This window comes from Bos indicus x Bos taurus, chromosome 2 (genome assembly GCF_003369695.1).
Source record: "Bos indicus x Bos taurus breed Angus x Brahman F1 hybrid chromosome 2, Bos_hybrid_MaternalHap_v2.0, whole genome shotgun sequence".
NCBI lineage: Eukaryota > Metazoa > Chordata > Mammalia > Artiodactyla > Bovidae > Bos > Bos indicus x Bos taurus.
This window is the reverse complement of record NC_040077.1, coordinates 129,007,278-129,026,822: the sequence shown is the minus strand read 5'-3', so window position 1 is coordinate 129,026,822 and position 19,545 is coordinate 129,007,278. Positions and strand designations below refer to the sequence as shown.

Genomic DNA, 19,545 nt, shown 5'->3' with positions numbered 1-19,545 from the left:
CTCTGTATGAGGTCAGCCCTCCTTTCTCATTCCTGTGATTGGATAGGTTAGGAAAAAAACAAAAATTAGCCTCTGGACTCAAGGGGGTCTATTTAATCCCCAAGTCAGTGATTCTCAAGTGGGGTCAGCAGCATCACATCACCTGAGAACCTGTTAGAAATGCAAATTCTTCAGCTGAATCAGAAAATCTGGAGGTGGAGTCCAGCAATTTGTGTTTCAACAAGCCCTCCAGGTGATTCAGACACATGCTAAAGTTTGGGGATCACCGGTTTAATTCTACCCTTTCAGAGATGCAGTAAATCATCATGGCAAAATCATGAGGCTGGCCCCAAACTACCCGGTCTTGAATTCTAGCTCCATTTAGATATTTGCTATGTGACCTCTCTGTGCCTCAATTTCCCTATTTATGAAATGAGGATGATAATAGTTTTTACTACCTAGGGTTATTGGGGAAATGGAATGAACATACATAGGTAAAATGCTTAGAATACTATTGTTTGATTGATAATAATATCATCCATTTCAAAATGAAACTGAATTTGATTGAGGATTTCTCAACTTTCCTTGAGCTAATTGAAGATACTTCCCCTCGACCCATGAGCCTGCTCAGCAAGATGTGGGAACCACAGTGCAACCTCTGCCACTGGGCAGCCAGAGTGTAAGGTGTTACACGTCCTGAGTGCCTGAGGAAGCCTTCTGGACCAGGCTCTCACTTGTCACTCTTCCTGCCACCCTTTGAGGTAGGCATCACCATCTGCATTTTGTAGATGAAAATGCCAGGGGAAGGAGCATGTCCAGGTTTGTCAGGGTCACGTAACACTGCAGAGCAGCAGAGTCATAATTTAAACCCAGGTCTGGCCAAGTCCAGGGCCAATGTTCTATCAATACGAGCAAGCAGCCCCACCGAGACACGGCTCCTTTGATCCTGGAGCTGGATCTGCCTTTGAGCCTGAATCTCAGCTCAAGCATCTTTATCATATCCCCTCAACATCCCCTCAACACAGGAGGGGAGGAGGGAGCGACAGAGGGAGACCTGTCCAAAGAAAAGGAAGTTGACAATAGCGGCTGGACCCCCACTGCAAATACTCCAAGGGCTGTCCTGCTGCTGCTGCTGCTGTTGTCGCTTCAGTCGTGTCCAACTCTGTGCGACCCCACAGACGGCAGCCCACCAGGCTCCCCCGTCCCTGGGATTCTCCAGGCAAGAACACTGGAGTGGGTTGCCATTTCCTCCTCCAATGCATGAAAATGAAAAGTGAAAGTGAAGTCGCTCAGTCGTGTCCGACTCTTCTCGACCCCATGGACTGCAGCCTACCAGGCTCCTCCGTCCATGGGATTTTCCAGGCAAGAGTACTGGAGTGGGGTGCCATTGCCTTCTCCAAGGGCTGTCCTACTAGAGAGAAAACAGATTGGTTGAAGTTGGCCCTGAAGAGGATTCCCTGGACTGACAGGTAGAAGTTAGAGAGACAGAAACAGACATCAGCTCAAACAGAGGAAGAAGTTCCTAAGGAAGAATAAGCTACCCTGTAAGGTGTGAGCTTGGAGTATTCAGGGACTTCGGGTGGTAGAAGAGTGTGGTTCAGATTTTGGATCAGCAGGATGGCCATTTAGATTTCTCTCAAAGCTAAGAGTTCACGCAAGAGTCTGGGCAGGCACTGGGCAAAGGGAGGCGAAACTCAGAGTACCGGGGACAAGTCTGAACTTAGAAAATCAACCGGAGTCCTTCGGGCAGCCTTGCCTGGCTGGGCTTGGACAAAGTCTGAATTCCAGTTGGTGATACAGCTCCATGTTGCTCCCCACCCCACCCCAGACATAAACACACACACCCCACACACACACCCCCCCCACACACTGTGCTCTCCCTCACTGCAGCAAGAGACCACAGACGGCAGCACTAGGGCCATGCCCAGCTTCCCTGCTTGGAAGGGCCTTCTGCATGCCCCCTTCCTGGGTCAGGATTCATCAATAGGAGCCATTCTTCAGGCCTGTGGTTTCTCAGAACCAGCTGCGGTAACCATGGTGACCCAATCCAGGGGGCAGAGCTGCTAAAGCTAAGGCCTTGGGAGCTACAGATTAAATTTCACCATTGGACATTCATTCCTTTGGACTATTATAGTACAGGGCACAGGCACCTCTTCTGTGGGATTTCATGACTGCTGGAGCCATGATTAATCCACCACAGTATTTTCCCCACTGACTGGCTTTGTTTCATCATTCCGTTAAGGCAGTTCTTCAGGTAGCCTCACCTATCAAACTATAATTGGCACAGGAGATGAAAACCATTTTCTACCTTTGCTTTGGACCATGATGTCGTCCCTTGTGAGACGAAATCACAGAATATGGGAGATAATCTAACATTATCTCCTCATTTTACAGACTGCAGAACAAAAGCTCAGGTGAGTTTCTGGCCCCAGCTCTCACTGGAAATGCAAACAAACTAAGAAAAGAATAAATCCAAAACTTGCACAGGGCTTTACAGTTTGAAAAGCAATTTGACATCCACCCTTTAAGACTCACAACATCCCGATAAGGCAGGTATTGCTTTTATTCCCATCTGGCTGATGTCAGTGGGGCTCAGAGAAGTGAAGAAAGTTGCCTGAGCTCACAGCCAGAAAGTGGCAGAGACCGACCTGGGACCCAAACTGGAGCCTGTGTGCCATAACTAGAGAGTCCAAGCAATAAAGGATCCCACATGATCTGACGCAGTCAATTAAATAAATTAATAGTTTTTTTTTTAATGGGAATGATAGTAACTCCTGCTTCAGCTACTTTCCATTGGGATTTGGATCATAAAGACTGGCTAAGTTTGTAGCCCTTGCAAATGTGAGCTGTCCTGTTCGTATCGTGCTCTAAGTTTGCTTTTGCTCACCCACCTGCCCAACCAGCAGATCCAGAGAAAGGCAGGGAGCCCCACAGGGCCCTTCATGGGTGGCCAGCAAGGAGGGGCAAGGGTGGGACTGGGAAGTATTCAAATAGCATCCCACCTCCAGGCAATCCCAGCTCAGTTCTACTCCCTGAACAGCATCTACTCTGGGACCTCAAATCTGAAGGCTGCCCCTCTCTGCCCAGTGGGGCCGAGGCAGGGGCTGGGGTAAGGTCTCCAACAGAGTCACCAGTATACAGTAGGGGCTTGTCCACACATACTGAGCGTCCAGCTGTGCTCTGCCTGACTGTGCAAGTGCTGGGGAGAGGAGGTCAGGCCAAACGTAGACAAGAATGTGCTCAGCCAAGGGCTGAGGCGGCCTGGACGAGGCTGGAGCAGAAGAGATGCCTGTTGGGGGGAGGGGGGCACAGGAGTGCCCACCCTACCCTGGGATGAAGCCTTCACCAGAGCCTTGGAAAGATGAGGAGACACTGGTGGAGAAAAGCAGGACGGGAAGACCATTCTAAGAGGGGAGAGGGGACTTCCTGGTGGTCCAGTGGCTAAGACTCCGTACTGCGAGTGCAGGGGGCCTGGGTTTGATCCCTGGTCAGGGAACTAGATCCCACAGGCTACAACTAAAGATCTCACATGGTGCAATGAAGATCGAAGGTCCCCTGTGCCTCAAGGAAGAACCGGCACAGCCCAATTACTTCATTTAAAAAAAAAAAAAAAAAAAGAGGGGAGAGGCGCCTTGGCAAAGTCCCTGGGTTGAAGCGTCAGCACATTTGGGGAACTGCCTGGAACTTATGTGGCAGGCACCCACCAGGCTGGGTGGGGAAGTGGCGAGTAGTGAGGCCTCAGGCTAAGCGGGACCTTGCGTGACCCACTGGGAGCCCATGTTCCTAGTGAGAAGCCAGGGGATGGTTTTACATCACTGCCATGTGCCAGGCTTCTTCTAAGAACGTGACAGATTCTGCATTATTTCACACAATCCTGTCAACATCCCCAGAAACTTTTACAGATAAGGAACCTGAGGCCCAGGGAAGTTATGGCATTTGTCCAGCTCACATAGCTGGTAAGTGGTGTGACTGGACTCAGGCCCAGGGTATCGGGCTTCAGAATCCATGCGTTTAACCCAAACCTCTAGGTTTTAGCCCACGAGTGATGGGGAGGTTCTGCAGAGTTCTGAACAAGAGAAGAGTGACCCGATAAATTCTCGTGGTAGATGGGACTTCCTTGTGGTTCAGTGGTTAGGACTCTGTGCTACCACTGCAGAGGTCATGGGTTCAACCCCTGGTCAGGGAACTAAGATCTTGCAAGCCGCACGACTCAGCCAAAACAAAAATTATTGTGGTAGAAAGACGGACTCAGGGACACATCTGCAGACCCAGGCCCAAGCGGGAGAAAAGGGGTGCAACCTTGAACCTCAGGCTTGACTAGGTGATGGGAGAGCACAGCCCAGCCTGGCCCAAAGCAGATCACCAACAGGAAACACTTGGGCTCCAAGCTCCCGGGGGATCTACTTACATGAATCCAGCCACCACCCCCACTTACGGAATGCTGGTTTATTTCTGTTTCCTTGTTTATTCCTGTGAGGTAGTTAATATACTCCCCATTTTACAGATGAGGAAACCGAGGCTGGGGGAAGCGAGGCAACTGGCTCAGAGTCATGTAAGTAGTGCCCTCTGCTCCAGAGCCTTCTCTCACTTGCACCCCTCTCTGAGCTCCACTCAGCTCTGTAAGGATGGCTGTAAAGAATATTAATAAATTAGGTTGTGGTTTTTCTAACGGGGGATGTCAGGCATCTTTGAAAGTGATGCAGAAACATTTTGAGGGAAAGGAGGGGGGGCACTGAATTTTAGGCTCAATTCTGCCATCAGCCCCTCTGTATCCCTCTGAGCAAATTCCTCCCTCCGTCTGTACCTCAGTTTCCCCACCTGCAGACATGACCCTTCCTGGTCAAAGCTCCAGGACTCAGAGCTGAGTTAAGCATCTTCGGTAAGGCTTCGCCAAGCTTGGCCACCAGCACGAGCACGCATGCGTGCTAAGTCAGCTTTGGTCTTGTCTGACTCTTTGCAACCTTATGGACTGTATCTCGCCAGGCTCCTCTGTCCATGGGATTCTCCAGAAAGAACACTGGAGTGGGTTGCCATGCCCTCCTCCAGGGGATCTTCCCAGCCCAGGGATCAAACCTATGTCTCTTACATCTCTTTCATTGGCAGATGAGTTTTTATTTTATTTTTTTACCACTAGCGCCACCTGGGAAGCCCCACCAGCAGGAGCAAATGTCTCCAAATGGTTTTCATCTGGATAAGCCCCCATCCCCAGCACCCGAGCACCCGGGCTGGGACGGTCCGGAGGAGGGGCTCCACTGCCAGTCCCAGGTCTGCCTCGGCCCTGCTGTGACCTCGAGCAGTCAGTCTCCTTCCCTCCCTGGGCCGACTCCTTGTCGGGAACGAGGGGCTGGGCGGTGACGTGGAAGGCTCCTGCCAGCTCCGACATTTATTATTTCAGGGTCCCTCAGTCTCTCGCTGTTTTCCTTCCTGCGCTGCTGGAGACTGTGGCTGGCCGTGTGCCCCCACGGTCGGGCCCCTGAAGCCGTCTCCCCAGCCCGGGCACCTGGCCAGCCCTGCCAACTCAGCCTCACGAGCTGCCCCTTGCAGGGTGGTGGGATGGGAAGCGGGGTTGGAGGGGGGGAAGAGGGGTTGCAGGAAGGGAGCCGAAGGGTGGTGGGATGGGAAGCGGGGTTGGGGTTGGGGGGGGGAGAGGGGTTGCAGGAAGGGAGCCGCACCCTCTGTGTGCACCGAGCCCTCCACAAACCCCAAGTTTCCTGGCTGGGATTTTCCTCAGGAGACTGCTCGGCAGAGATGAGCTAAGATAGCAGGAACTCTGCCCGACGATCACTGTAGATCCCATCTGACCTCTGGCTCTGAGCCCTGAATTCCACCCAACCCTGAGGAGAACGCAGCCTGTCCCCGGGACAGGGCAGCAGGGGCCCCATGCCTCCCATCCTCTGGGGTCTCTTGTGGGCCGGGTGAATCCTCCCCTGCCCCCACCTGATGGTCACCACGAACCCCCTGAACCCCGGTCCTCCCCAGCTCTGGCTGTTTCCAGCTGCTAGACCTTTCGCCATGCTGCCTAGCAAACACTCCATCCTTCCCCACTCAGCTTACAGGTCATTGCCCCCCACCACAACAGAACTGACTTTATGCCACCCCAGGCCCACCACAGGCTTCTGTCAGAGCAATCATGGCCCTTACTTACCACTTCTGACTCTCTACGGGCACTGAAAACACTAAAAGGGTAAGGATAAGAATTTGCCAGCAGCGGGTAGGGGATGGTTGGGGTGGGGGGAGCACCGGGGTTTGATCCTGGTGTCAGGGAACTAAGATCCCACACACCTGGAGCTACTAAGGATGCCACAACTAGAGTGCCTATTTGCTGCAACCACTAAACAGCCGCTCTAGAGACTGCTCTGTGATGAGAAGCCTGCGCGCTGCAGTGAAGACCCAGGGCCGCCAGAATTTTTTAAAAATCAGTTAATTACAAGGGGAGGGCAGGGATGGCCTCATTTGCTTTCATATCCACAGCACCCAGCACAGGGCCTGGCACATGAGCAGCAGTAAACCTTCGTGGAATGAATGAATGACTAAATGAATACTAGCAGGGCCCTATGGGAACACAGAAAAGGCAACAGGGGTTAAGAACTCAGGACATCACACTGTTCTGAGGTCCAAATTCTAGTTCTAATTCTCTTAGCTGTGTGACCTGGGGCAAGTGACTCAGTTTCTCTGAGCCTCCATGTCCCTATCTGTTCGATAAAAATAGTACTTAGCTCATAAGGCTGAATCCCATCAGGCATTTAAGCACTCAGCCCAGTGTCAGGCACACAAGGAGGGCTGCATGACAGCCAGGAAGAAGAGGCATGGAAGACGAAAGCAGACATCTCCGCATTCCCAGGGCCTGAGACACAACCCCAGGCTATCAGGGGAAAGACCTGGAGTACTTAAAAAAATAAGGGAGCCAGAGCCTCACTTCAGACTTAATATCCTGTTAAGTCAGAGTCCCCGGGGGAGTGAGAGGTGAGGCACTCCCACGTGCTTTGAACTGCTCAGGTCCAAATAACTGGCTTGGCCACTTACTGCTAGCAGAGTTGCCAAATGTATCAAAAATAAATACAGGACATGCAGTTACATTAGAATTCCATATAATCAGTGAATACTTCTTACTGTAAGTATGCTGCAAATCTTGCATGCACATCCTGTATGTGCTTTGGCAATTCTGCTTCCTGGGCTATTTCATCTCTCTGTGCCTCTGATGGGGATTACCAGAGTTAATATGTACATGAGAAATGCTTATAACGTTGCCTGGTGGGTATGGAAGAACCTTGAAACAGTAAGCTAACTGAGAGAAGCCAGATACAAAAGTCCATATACTGTAGGATTCCACTGACGTGAAGTGTTTGGAATAGGCAAATCCATAGAGACTGAAAGTTGCCAGAGGCTGGAGGGAGTCATAGTGGGGAGTGACTTCTAATGAGCACAGTATTTCTTTTTTGGCCTGATGGAAATGTTCTAGAATTAGACAGTGGCAATTATTGCACAACCCTGTGAATAAAGACTGCTGAACAGTACATTTTAGAATGATTAAAATGGTGTATTTTGTGTCATATGAATTTTATCTCTATTAAAAAAAAAAAAAAAACAACCTAAAAGCAACCCAGGGGATTGTAATGTGCAGCCAGGACTGAGAATGGAGACGGCTCTCAACAAATGTTTGATGTGGAAAGAGATGGATGGGAAAGAGCAAAGGGCAGAGCTGAGGGGACAACCCGTCTCATCCAGAATCAGGCTCAGCTACTCATTCCCGGACATCCGCAAGGTACACAAGATTTCTCATTTTGCTCCGATGCCAAAACTACACAATTTTAGTGCTTACTCACAGTAATTACCTCATCCCTATTGCAATGATCTTCTCCTTTTCTCTGTGGCTACTAATCTATTTAACTATTCTATAAGCAGAGATACTTGCGTTTTCAGTAAAAGAAATTTTAAAAAAATTAAGTATCTGTTATGTGCCAGGTAGATGCTAGAGGCTTTATATGTAATCCCCTCAAAAAAAACCCTGTAAGACAGTTATCATCATCCTGATTTGCAGATAGGGAAACTGAGGTTCAGACAATTCAAGTCATGTGCCTGAGGTCACATAACCCATGAGAATTCAAACCCAAGTCTGCTTGACTTCAGTTACAGGACTCGCTCCTTTGATCTCAGCCACACCTCTTTATGCTGCGGGCTGTCAGTCACCCTTCCATGGGCATGAGTTCTTCTCCCTCCCAGGTGGGTACCTTGCCATCTCTATGCCTTCAGAGACTACCATTTCACCTTCGTACACAGCAGATGTTCAATAAATAGTGTTTAACGAATAACAAACCTTAAGTGAGCACCATAATGGTTTCCACTCTGACTGCTCATCAGAGTTGCCTGGGGAACTTCTGACTGTTCCCTTGCCCAAGTCTCACCGCTGGGAGATTCTGATCTGTAGGTCTGGGTGGAGCCAACAGCATCTGAAGTTCTTGAAAGCTCAAAGTCAAAACCAAGCCCAGTTAGAAAACCTTTAGCAGGGACTTCTCTGGCAGTCCAGGGGTTAACACACTGTGCTTCCAAACCAAGGGGTGCTGGTTTGATCCCCACTTGGTGAACTAAGATCTCACATGCCATGCAGTGCAGCCAAAAAAATAAAATAATTTTTAAAAAAGAAAACCTTTAGCAGCTGTTCCCAGCTTAGCCTCCTGCACCTTCACGGTGAGGCCCACTCCCAAAGTTCCCAGGACAAAGGGGGCCCAAAGCCCTGCCCCAGAGTCTGGGGAACTCACTGTGCCCCTGTGGGCTTCACTGCTGCATATACTCTGAGCCTATCAAAGGAATCTTCTGGCAAAGATATCTGAGGACTATACTACCAAATTGATTTTGCAGAAAGCATTGCCCTTCTACTCTGACCTAAAACCCCAGTTTCTGTCCCCAAACCTGCCTGTGTCACCTTGGTGGCCAGAAACAGCTGAATACCAAGCAAGGAAATTGGGCCCAAAGACTGAAATTTGGGGAGGCAAGGAGACTTTGCGAGACTGGGCTTGAGGCTGACACTCCAGAAGGACCCTGTGTCCTTGTGCAGAGGCAGCCTGGAGTGGGAAGAGGCTGGGCTCAGACGGAGCCGGGTTCTAAGTGTGGCCTGGAAAACCCTCTTGGCCCAGGTCCCTGGTCTGCATCCATGTCTCTACTTCCCTTCTCAGGAAAATTGGTGTGGAGGGGAAAACAGCACTAAGGTCACTTAAGGTGACCTTAAAATAGCACTTAAGGTTCTTAAGGTCACCAATGACCTCCAAGCTGCCAACATTAGGAGTCATGTCTCTATCGTTTTCTTATTTGACCTCTGGACATCTGACAGAGCTGAGCATTGCTCCTTCATCGAAACATTCCTCCCCCTGGCTTCTGAGGCACTGTACTCTCTTGATTTCCTTCCTTCCTCCCTGGCAGCTCCTCTAGCTCCCTTATTAACTATTCTTCCCATCCTAACCTGTCAGACCTGGAGCTCCCCAGAGCTTGAGCCCAGACTGTCTTCATTCCTCTCCCTGGGTGATCTTACCTACTCCCACTTCTTTAAGCACTAAATGCACTAAATGCATTAAATGCACTAAATGCATTATGTAGTTCATAGACCACCTACATGAGCATCTCCTTGGGGTGCTGATTAAGAGCAGATTCCCAGACATTCTCCTGCAGGCTGGTGAACCTGCCAAGGACATTTCTCATTTCTGCAGACTGGTATCTAAACCTCTTTCCTACACCTGGGAAATTACTTGCTACGCAAGCCTCAGCAGAGCTTGCCTTCTACAAAAGCTGCCAAGACCAAATTCATGATTTCCAGACTCCCTTGAAGCTAGGGTACAGGAATGCAGGAGCTAGGCTTGGCCAATCAGAGGCACTCAATGCAGACTGAATCAGGAGCAGAGAAAGTGGAAGATCATTCTGATACTGATGGCAAAATTGGACAGCAAGGAGATCAAGCCAGTCAATCCGAAAGGAAGTCAACCCTGAATATTCATTGGAAGGACTGATGCTGAAGCTGAAGCTCCAATACTTTGGCCACCTGATTTGAAGAGCCAACTCATTGGAAAAGACCCTGATACTGGGAAAGATTGAGGGCAGGAGGAGAAGGGGGTGACAGAAGATGAGATGGTTGGATGGCATCACTGACTCAACGGCCATGAGTTTGAGCAAACTCCGGGAGATAGTGAAGGACAGGGAAGCATCGCATAGTGCAGTCTCTAGGGTCGCAAAGAGTCTGACACGACTGAGCGACTGAATAACAACAGCAACAGCGAAGGTACCCAGTCCCCAGAGCACAGCAGTGGTACAAGCTGCAGCATTTAATGCATGTCAGCAGCGTCCTCGCCAAACTGGCTCAGTAGAGTGGCTTGGCTGGGATCCCGTCTGCTGCCTTGCCCCAGTTCTCCAGCTTCCCAGAAATCCTGTGAACTACTGAATATTCCCTTTCAGTGAACTTCTTTTCTGTTTAAATCAGCTCAGGTTGGTTTCTGTTACTTGCAATAAGAAGGCTAAGTAAGAAACAGCTATTCAGTAGGACTCTCTGGGAATAATGCCAGGTGATGCTTACACAGATCCAAGTTTGAAACCCATTATCTCAATGCTGTGTGTGTATGTTAGTCACTCAGTCATGTCCAATTCTTTGCAACCCCATGGATGATAGCCCACCAGGCTCCTTTGTCCATGGAATTTTCCAGGCAAGGATACTGGAGTGGGTTGCCATTTCCTTCTCCGGGGGATCTTCCCGACTCAGGGATCAAACCCAGGTCTTCTGTTTACCATCTGAGCTACTAGGGAAGCCCATCTCAGTGCTGACAACTCTCAGATGTGTATCTCCTGCCTAGTCCTTTGACCTTCAAATAAATATATCTAAATGTCTTTTTGACTTCTCCACTTGAATGCTTCAAAAACCTATAAGATGTAAAAACAGAATTCTTGACTATCCTCCAAACCTGTTCCTGTCTCAGATTTCTCTTCCTAGGAAGGGGCAATGGCATTCTTCTGTTAGGAATCTGGGAACCATTCTTGACCACTCCCCACATGCATTCCATCAACAAATCCTGCTGTCACTACTTATAAAATCCTTCTAGAATCTGCCCACTTCTCCACCAACCACAGCCCCAACCACTTCTCCCCACAACCACCATCGGCTCTTCCATGAACAACTGCCAACTGCCAACAGCCTCCCTGGGTCTTCTCCTGACTCCTCCAGTCCAGTCTCCATGCAGCAGCTGATAACGATCTTTCTAAAATACAAGTTGAGGGGGACTTCCCTGGTGGTTCAGTGGCTAAGACTCCTGGCTCCCAATGCGGGAGGGCCCTGGTTCAATCCCTGGTCAGGGAACTAGATCCCACATGCAGCAACTAAGAGCTCACATGCTGCAACTAAGACCCAGGGCAGTCAAATAAATAAACAGATATTAAAAGAAGCAAATATTAAAAAGAAATAAATAAAAAATATAAATTGGGTCATGTTGCTTGCCTGCAAAATAAATAAAATCCAGACTTGCCCCAGGACCTACAACCTTGAAGATCATCTGGCCCTTGCTTTCCAAACTCATCTGGGGTGGCTCTTCCATTTGCCAGGCTATGCTTCTGTTCCTCTGGCCTTCTTTCAGTGTCACAAACACTTTAGGCTCTTTACTAACTCAGATGTTCCCTAAGGTGTTCCCTCCAACTAGAGCACCCTCACCCCATCATTCTCTAGTAATGCTCCTTTTCAGGTTTCTTCTTTTCATTGTTATTCCACAGATATTTTCTGAGCTCCTACTATGGTGCTACGGTCAACACTAGGGATCCAGTGGTGGGGGAGGTTCTTGTCTCACGGAAGTCGAAATCTAGTGAAAACTCAGATTTTAACCAAGTAATTATGCAAAGAAATGTAAAATGTATCTAGGGTGTATGCTGCCAAAGACAGTGACACAGGGCTGTGAGGGAGAGCAGAGCCAGAGTAAAGTGGGAAGACAAGTTAGGAGAGCAGCGCGGCATTCCAGAGGAGAGGCGACAGTGACGTGGACCAGGGGCGCGATGGAGAGAAGCGGACAGAGATGCTTAGAAGCTAACACCGATGACCTTTAGTGACGAAGGACATGGAGCTTCTGGCTTGTGTAACAGAAGAGAGGGAAGGACCTTTCTCCGAAAGGGAAAACTGGAAAGGCTAGCCTGGGGCAGAAGTTGTGACGTGGCTTTGGACACACTGACCAAGTGAAAGGGAAACAGCCATGTGAGCAGCTGGACATGAGGGTCTGGGCTAAAGGTACACTTATGTGAGTCACCTGAAGACAGAAGACTGAACCCATGCGCATGGATGAGATTGCCTGCAGAGATGAGGACCCAGAACCAAACCTCAGGGCAGGCCTAGACAGGGACGATGAGCCTCCATGACATTCATGACATGTGCAATTACTGACCTGTTTACTGTCTGTCTTTCCCAGAAGACTATAAGCTCAGCAGAGCAGAGACTGTGTCTCTTTTAATGAGCAATGTGTCTACCCAGGGCCTAATGCGGGGCCTGGCACGGAGCAGTTTCCCTGCACCATGTTGGCCACTGTGTCCCTCGGCAGGGACAACCTCATCCAATCCTTAGACAACATGATTGGTCCACTTGTCTCTACTGTCCAGCAAAAAGCCCAAATGCCTAAATGACACTCAAGACCCTCCAAGTCATGCTGCAAGCCTCAGCTCGCCATCTTTTTAATTGTACTACGGCTCAGTTTTCCAAACTGGGGTTCCTCTTCACCTGGATAACCAGAGGCACAAAACAGGATGAACACAGCGCCTCTCCCTGGAGCCTGCGACCCCATAGACGGCAGCCCACCAGGCTCCCCCGTCCCTGGAATTCTCCAGGCAAGAACATTGGAGTGGGTTGCCATTTCCTTCTCCAATGCGTGAAAGTGAAAAGTGAAAGGGAAGTCGCTCGGTCGTGTCCAACTCTTAGCAACCCGACCCCATGGACTACAGCCTACCAGGCTCCTCTATTCATGGAATTTTCCAGGCAAGAGTACTGGAGTGGGGTGCCATTGCCTTCTAAATTGTGCCAAATGGACTGCCATGGACAAGTAGGGTTTGGGTGGGGACTTTCTAGGTCCTGCTCCTCTTCTCTGAGAAATGTCTCCTCCCACAGTGTAGGTCTCTGTGGCTGGGTTTCCCTGCCTGGGTCTATCCCTTCATGACCTCTGCTGATGAAACCAGGGGTGGAGACCCAGCTTCTGGAACCAGTCAAGAGAGTTGGTGGGCGGGGCCACCAACCTACCAGGAACTTGGAAGTGGGACACAAGACTGGCTTGGTTCCCTTTAGAAGCTGGACCAGTGAGGTCATGTGAAGGTGGGGGCTAACGATGTCTGGCCTCCCAGAAGACTGTGTGATGCCCCTGGGGGCCTGGGTGACGAGTGAGCAAAAGCACTGCTCAGAGGTGCAGAAAGAAACAGAGGCCGGAGGCGATGGGAAGGATGAAGCAGCTACTTTTGTTCCTGACGACTTTTCAGCCTCAAGTGGGGCCTTGGTGAGGCCTGGGTAAGGTTTACTGATGCTCAGTACCACAAGGCACCCCTAATTCCTTAAAACAAGTTTACCTTCAACATAAACTTAAGAGGCTTTCTGGTTCTTGCAAACAAAAAATATCTCTAAGATTACATCATTTTTACCATTTTTTTAAAAACAAAAATGTTATTATTTGGGTGAAACAAGTATCGACACATGACAAAGCAGAATGTAGAATTCACAAGAATACTGAGAATTAAGAATGAAACCCTTTCTAAAATTAGATTCAAAAACGCTAAAGTTACAAAGGAAAAGATTGATTTGACTCCAAGGAAACTTAAAACTATGCATTATAAGACATGATACTGATTTAGGTAAATATCCCTCTTCACCACCACCCCTTTACTGAGAACACATTTTCTGAGGACAGATACTGGGAAGCACGCACATTTACATAGCAGTTACCTCTGGAGAGAGGACAGGAATCATGAGACATGGTCAGAGGTGACTGTAGCCTTTTCTGTTGTCTTTAAAGTTTTAAATTAAAAATCAGTATGTCTTTTGTTCAATGAAAACTTCATTACATTTCCAAAAACATATACAAAACACAAGCACATTTGTGGTGGACTGATTCATCCAAGACCCACTGTAAGTTCACTGGTAGTTTAAGACACATGACATAGCATGAAGTCTCGGCACTGTCATAGTGAAACTTAGTGGCCCACTACAAGTCATAGTGGCCTACTTGGTTCCTGAATATGCTTTCTTCCCATCTGTTTCCATATTCATTCACTTGTCCTCTCCACTTAGTGGAGTTCTTCCATCCTTCCAAACTCATCTGGAAGTGTCACCTCCTCCAGGAAGCTGTCCCTGACTACATCAGTCTCTCTCCCTGCCTTGCTCCACTGGTCTCTTATGGCACTAACCATATCTTTCTCTGTGTACTCTGGATAGACTCCTGGGGTTCCACTTATCAGTCGGCAAACCTGAGCAGCATCTTTATGTTCTTGGTGCCTAGCAGAGAAATAGCATGGAGAACGGACACAGAACAGCCTTAAAGTCAGACAGATCCACTCTGTGACACAGGGCAACTGCCTTAATCTCCCTAGGTCCCTTTTCACCTGTATTACTGTGAATATCAATGTAACAATGGCCCAGGACAGGAAGAAGGTGGTTGATAGAATGAGTATCTGTTCTAATACTCCCTTATGAACAGTTTTAAATTAAAAACAAAAACCTTTACCAACCCAGAGAGGCAAGCAAGGAAGGATTATTAGACCCATCTTAAGGGTAAATAACTGAGGTTCAGAGAAATTACATAGGGACTTTAGAAGGAAAGCGAATAGGACCAAGGGTTAGAACATTTGGGTGGAAATGCTGATTCTTCCACTCCCTAGCTGTGGGTGCTTAGACAAGTCTATAGTACTCTCTGGATATCAGTTTCCCCATCTTTTTTTTTTTCAGAGTTATTATTTTTTTAATCTTAATTAATTTATTTTTTAATTGAAGGATAATTGTTTTACAGAATGTTGTTGTTTTCTGTCAAACATTGACAAGAATCAGCCATAGGTATACATGTGTCCCCTCCGCATCTTAAATGGGAGTTCCTAGGTGATCTCGACCTTCAAGCGCTTCTCAGCATTGATATTCTTGTTTCCTGTAACCTACCCAGGACGCTTCTTAGCAGGACAGCAAAAAAAGAATGCAAGTCCCAGGGCAGAGCCCTTAGTGATTCCCAGGAAACCAGCTGGAGGACTTGCTTTGAGAATCGGTCAAATTTGGATTCAGCCAAATGGAACTTCAAGCCTGGGGGTCAGTCATGCCCAGAACTGAGACTGGGGAAATGCCAGCATCAAACTGCATGTAAATATAAACACAAACGCAAAGCCAAACAGGAAACCTCAGAAAAGTCCAAAGGTCAGAGTCTAACTTTTGAGGCACTGACATGCTGAAGAGAAAAGCTGAATTTGGGTGTCAGAAACCTTTCTGTTGCAAAAATGAACCCTTGCATGCACCAAACTAAAGTCTCAAAGGCAAAGATTTGAGTTTTGTCAGGCCTACACTGGAGCCAAGGCAGAGTCCTGATAGGAGCCTGCGGTGGCCTCCAGATCCATTCTCAGGACTCCCTCCCCCAGGCACACACAAGTGCTTACCCACACGGAGCTGGGCAAGGCCAGATGCACGGGCATAAATGGGCATTTCTGTCCCTGGAGAAAGGTTCATAGTACAGCCCTTTCTCCAGATCCTGCTCTGATTTAACATTTTAATGAACAACCCCAAGAGGAGTATGAACTGTGAAAGCCCTAAGGATGCTGATCACACTGACCTCTTCCAGGTCACAAAATGAAGACAATCCTCTGGAGGCTCTCTCTCCTCAGGAGGAGGTTCTGGGCAGTTTCCCTATAAGCCTCCAGTAAAATACATCCTACATTCACAGGTGTTAGGTTCCATGCTACTGGTTCTGCTCAAGGAAAGAAGCCAAAGGTCATCGCTGCTTCAAACAGGTACTGCCCCTCCTCCACTATATATAGCAAAGCATTAGGCTAGGCTGGGGACAACAGAGGATGAGATGCTTGGATGGCATCACCAATTCAATGGACATGAGTTTGAGTAAGCTCTGGGAGTTGGTGATGGACAGGGAAGCCTGGCGTGCTGCAGTCCAAGGGGTTGTAAAGAGTCAGACACCACTGAGACTGAACTGAACTGTGAAAGACATGAGGACAAAAAGAGACCCATCCCCGTCTAAAGAGGTCTGTCAATTAACCCTATAATCATTTCATTAATCAAAATGCATGCGTTACCTACGTGGCCTCATATAATACCACAGTCCTGTGAGGCAAACATTATTATCCCCATTTTACAGATGCCAAAAGTGCGGACACAAACAGATCAGGTCACATGCCCAAGCTCACACAGCTGGCAAACTGCAGAGCCAGAATTTGAACGCAGGTCCACCGCGCTCCCCAAAGAGGATGATCTTTCCACAGTCCTCTATTATCACTACTCTAGGATGAGGGTTCAGACTGCAGGGGAGAGGAGGAGGAGGAGAGATTCCCCAAGACATTGGCCCAGAGTATGAGGACTACTAATCTTTTTATCTGCTACACAGTAGGTGCTCAATATTCTCAGGGTGAAGGATGGAAGGTGAGAGCCACTTCTGAGATCCAAAACGCCACCTAAATTAAGGGCATCTTCTGAAAGGGAGCTGCAAAAACACATTATTCTCCTTTGGCCCAAAGCCTCAGGGTGTCTGCCCTAGAATATTCCGGCAGAGGAGGCCCAGGAAAGTGCGGTGGGTCTGGAGAAAACGAACGAACTCCTCTGAGCAGGGGAATGGGGTGGGGCAGCCTGCAAAGGCCAAAGGAAAGGCCTGGGACGGCAATGCTGGAAAAGACAAAGAGGAGAGGGGAGGGGAGAGGAGACTGTAAACTCCTGAACAGCCTGGCCAAGGTGAACCCCAGCTCCTGGCGCCTTCTCCTCCGCATTCATTCCACACACCAGCCAAATCTCAGAACCAGCAGTCTGCGGGAGAGGGGGCCTCCCTGTTCCCAGGGAGAAGTTTCGTTCCGGACTGTGGCGGGAAGGTAGACTTTCCAGAAAGGGAGTGACTTAGGGGACGAATTTGTGGGGCTCCAAAGATGAAAACCCAAACAGATGCAGCGAGACGCTGAGCAAACCCGCAAGCGACCGGGCTGCAGGTCATCAAGAACACTGCGGGTATGTCCCTCGACCTGGTAAGTCTGTCGTCGAGGTGACTGCGAGGCGCCGCAAATGGTTCCTCGCCCCCCGGCCCCAGCCCCAGGCACCCGACGGGGAGGACGCAGATGTTAGAGATGCACTCGGTTCTCAAAGATTTAGAGAAGGGGCAGGTTTCTGGGGCGCGGTAAGGACCATCACTGCTCGGGTCACGCCTGTGAAGGTCAAGGAAAGGCCCTGCCAGGACCCCAGACCCCTCCTACCGCGGCCCTCCTCTCACCTCCTCCCGCGCCAGGGCTGCCCCTCGGCACCGGGGCATCTTGGCGGCGAAGGCGGCAGCCCCGGCCGGGGAGCTGAGGTCCTCTGCCGTGACGGCCAGGAACTCGGCGACGCTGAGCTGCTCGGGCATGGCGGGCGCGAGGTGTGGGCGCCGGGGCTGTCGGAATGGGGCCCGGGGGGCGCTTGCTGCACTGCGCGGGGCCGGCCTCTCCGCAAGCCGCGAGAGCCGTCCGGGACTCGGCGCGCCCCGCCCCCTCCGTGCCGCCCCGCCCCCTTCGCCCGGCACAGCCGCGTTCCCCTTCGCGTCCCGGGAGCCCCGACCTTTCCCACCCCGCCCGCTTCTCAGCCCCGCCCACGGCCTTCCAGCCTGTCTCCGCACCTTAGCCGGGACCGCCCGGCCGCGGCCCTCGCCGGGCTCCTAGGCCCCGCCCCTGGCCTCCTGGCCCCTGAGAACCCCGCCCCTGGCTTGCTGCCCCGCCCCCGGCCCATCGGCCCCGCCCCTGGCCTCGCGGCTCCCGAGAGCTCAGCCCCTGGCTCACTGCCCCGCCCCTGGTCCATAGGCCCCGCCCCTGACCTCCCGGCTCTTGAGAGCCCCGGCCCTGGCTCACTGCCCCGCCTCCGGCCCATCGGCCCTCCCCCTGGCCTCCTGGCTCCTGAGAACCCCGCCCCTGGCTCACTGCCCCACCCCCGGCCCATCGACCCCGCCCCCTGGCCTCCCGGCTCCTAAGAGCCCTGCCCCTGGCTCACTGCCCCGCCTCCGGCCCATCGGCCCTCCCTCTGGCCTCCCGGCTTCTGAGAACCCCGCCCCTGGCTCACTGCCCCGCCCCTGGCCCGTCGACCCCGCCCCCTGGCCTCCCGGCTCCTAAGAGCCCCGCCCCTGGCTCACTGCCCCACCCCCGGCCCATCGACCCCGCCCCCTAGCCTCCCGGCTCCTAAGAGCCCCGCCCCTGGCTCATTGCCCCGCCCCCGGTCCATCGACCCCGCCCCCTGGCCTCCTTGCTCCTGAGAACCCCGCCCCTGGCTCGCGTCCCCGCCCTTGGCCCCTCAGAGGGCTCCGCGTCCCCTCTCCCTGCCTCTCTGCCGGGTCCTTCGGCCTCCCTTAAAGCTCCTCCGCCCGGCCTCGCTCTCGGCGCGTCTAGGGCTCCGCCCCTTTGTCGGGCCTCTGAACTTACCCTCGCTCCCAAAGCCCGGGGCCCCATCTCCGCACCCCTCCTGAATGCACCCTGTGTCTTCCTCTCCTGTCTGTTGGTTCCCAGCCCTCACGATATTACCCTTCAGCCTTATCCCCCACCCGGCCCGTCATCTCTCTCTCGAGCCCGGGATCGGAAGGCTCTCGATGCCCTGCCTGCGCCCCGGATCGCCCCACCCCTCCCTTGCCCGGCACACCAGTCTCTGTGCCTCTGCTCGGCCAGGACCGCCCACACCCGCCCCTTGGCTCCGTCCCTAACCGTGGACCGTGCCTCCGGGGTCTGTGTGTCTTCGTGACCTAGCTAGCTGTGATTTAAGGAAAAGTACGTCCATTCTTGGAACCTCAGTTTCGTTCTCTGTAGAATGGGAAGTCTAATGCCACTTAGTTGTGATTTGGGGAGGAGGGAGCCTCACACAATAGGCGCTCAGGAACTGGTTCCCCACCACCCCTTACCCAGCCCTCTCACCCACACCTTCATTCTTTCTGGGCTCAATCTCCTGCCTTTCACCGACTCACCATCCCGACCAGGCTCAAGACTACCATTCCTTCGCACCCACTAAACTCTGCCTCTTGGGAAAGGACGAATATGTTTGGGTGGATGAGGGATGGTGTTCAGGATAAAAATCCACTTAGGTTTAGTTCTAGAGCATGAGGTCCTCTAGAAAATATCAGGAAGCACTGCGCTGAAGAACACTGGCTTTGGAGTCAGACAGATCTCAGTTCCCATCCTGGCACTGCTGTGGACCAAGCTGTATACAGCTGAGTAAATTGCTTGCTTCTCTAAGCTTGAATTTCCCCCCTTTTGAAATAACCTCATGGTATTTCACCCCACTGCCTTATTGAGAAGCTTATCTAGCTAGCCAGCAGTTGCAGCACATGGGCTCAGTAGCTGTGGTGCATGAGCTTTGTTGCTCCATGCTGCATGGAATCCTTTCGG

The 19,545-nt window shown here is 51.0% G+C and overlaps 1 protein-coding gene across 1 annotated transcript in view; it reads right to left on the bottom strand.

Moving 5' to 3' along the window:
- ASAP3 (ArfGAP with SH3 domain, ankyrin repeat and PH domain 3) overlaps nt 1-18,759 on the bottom strand; it is a 51,097-nt gene extending 32,338 nt beyond the window's left edge. Inside the window, 2 exon segments of the mRNA XM_027520624.1 lie at nt 17,421-17,576; nt 18,592-18,759. Coding sequence (XP_027376425.1) covers nt 17,421-17,576; nt 18,592-18,618 — 183 coding nt within the window. The 5' untranslated portion in view covers nt 18,619-18,759.
- Between the last annotated feature and the right edge of the window lie 786 nt (nt 18,760-19,545).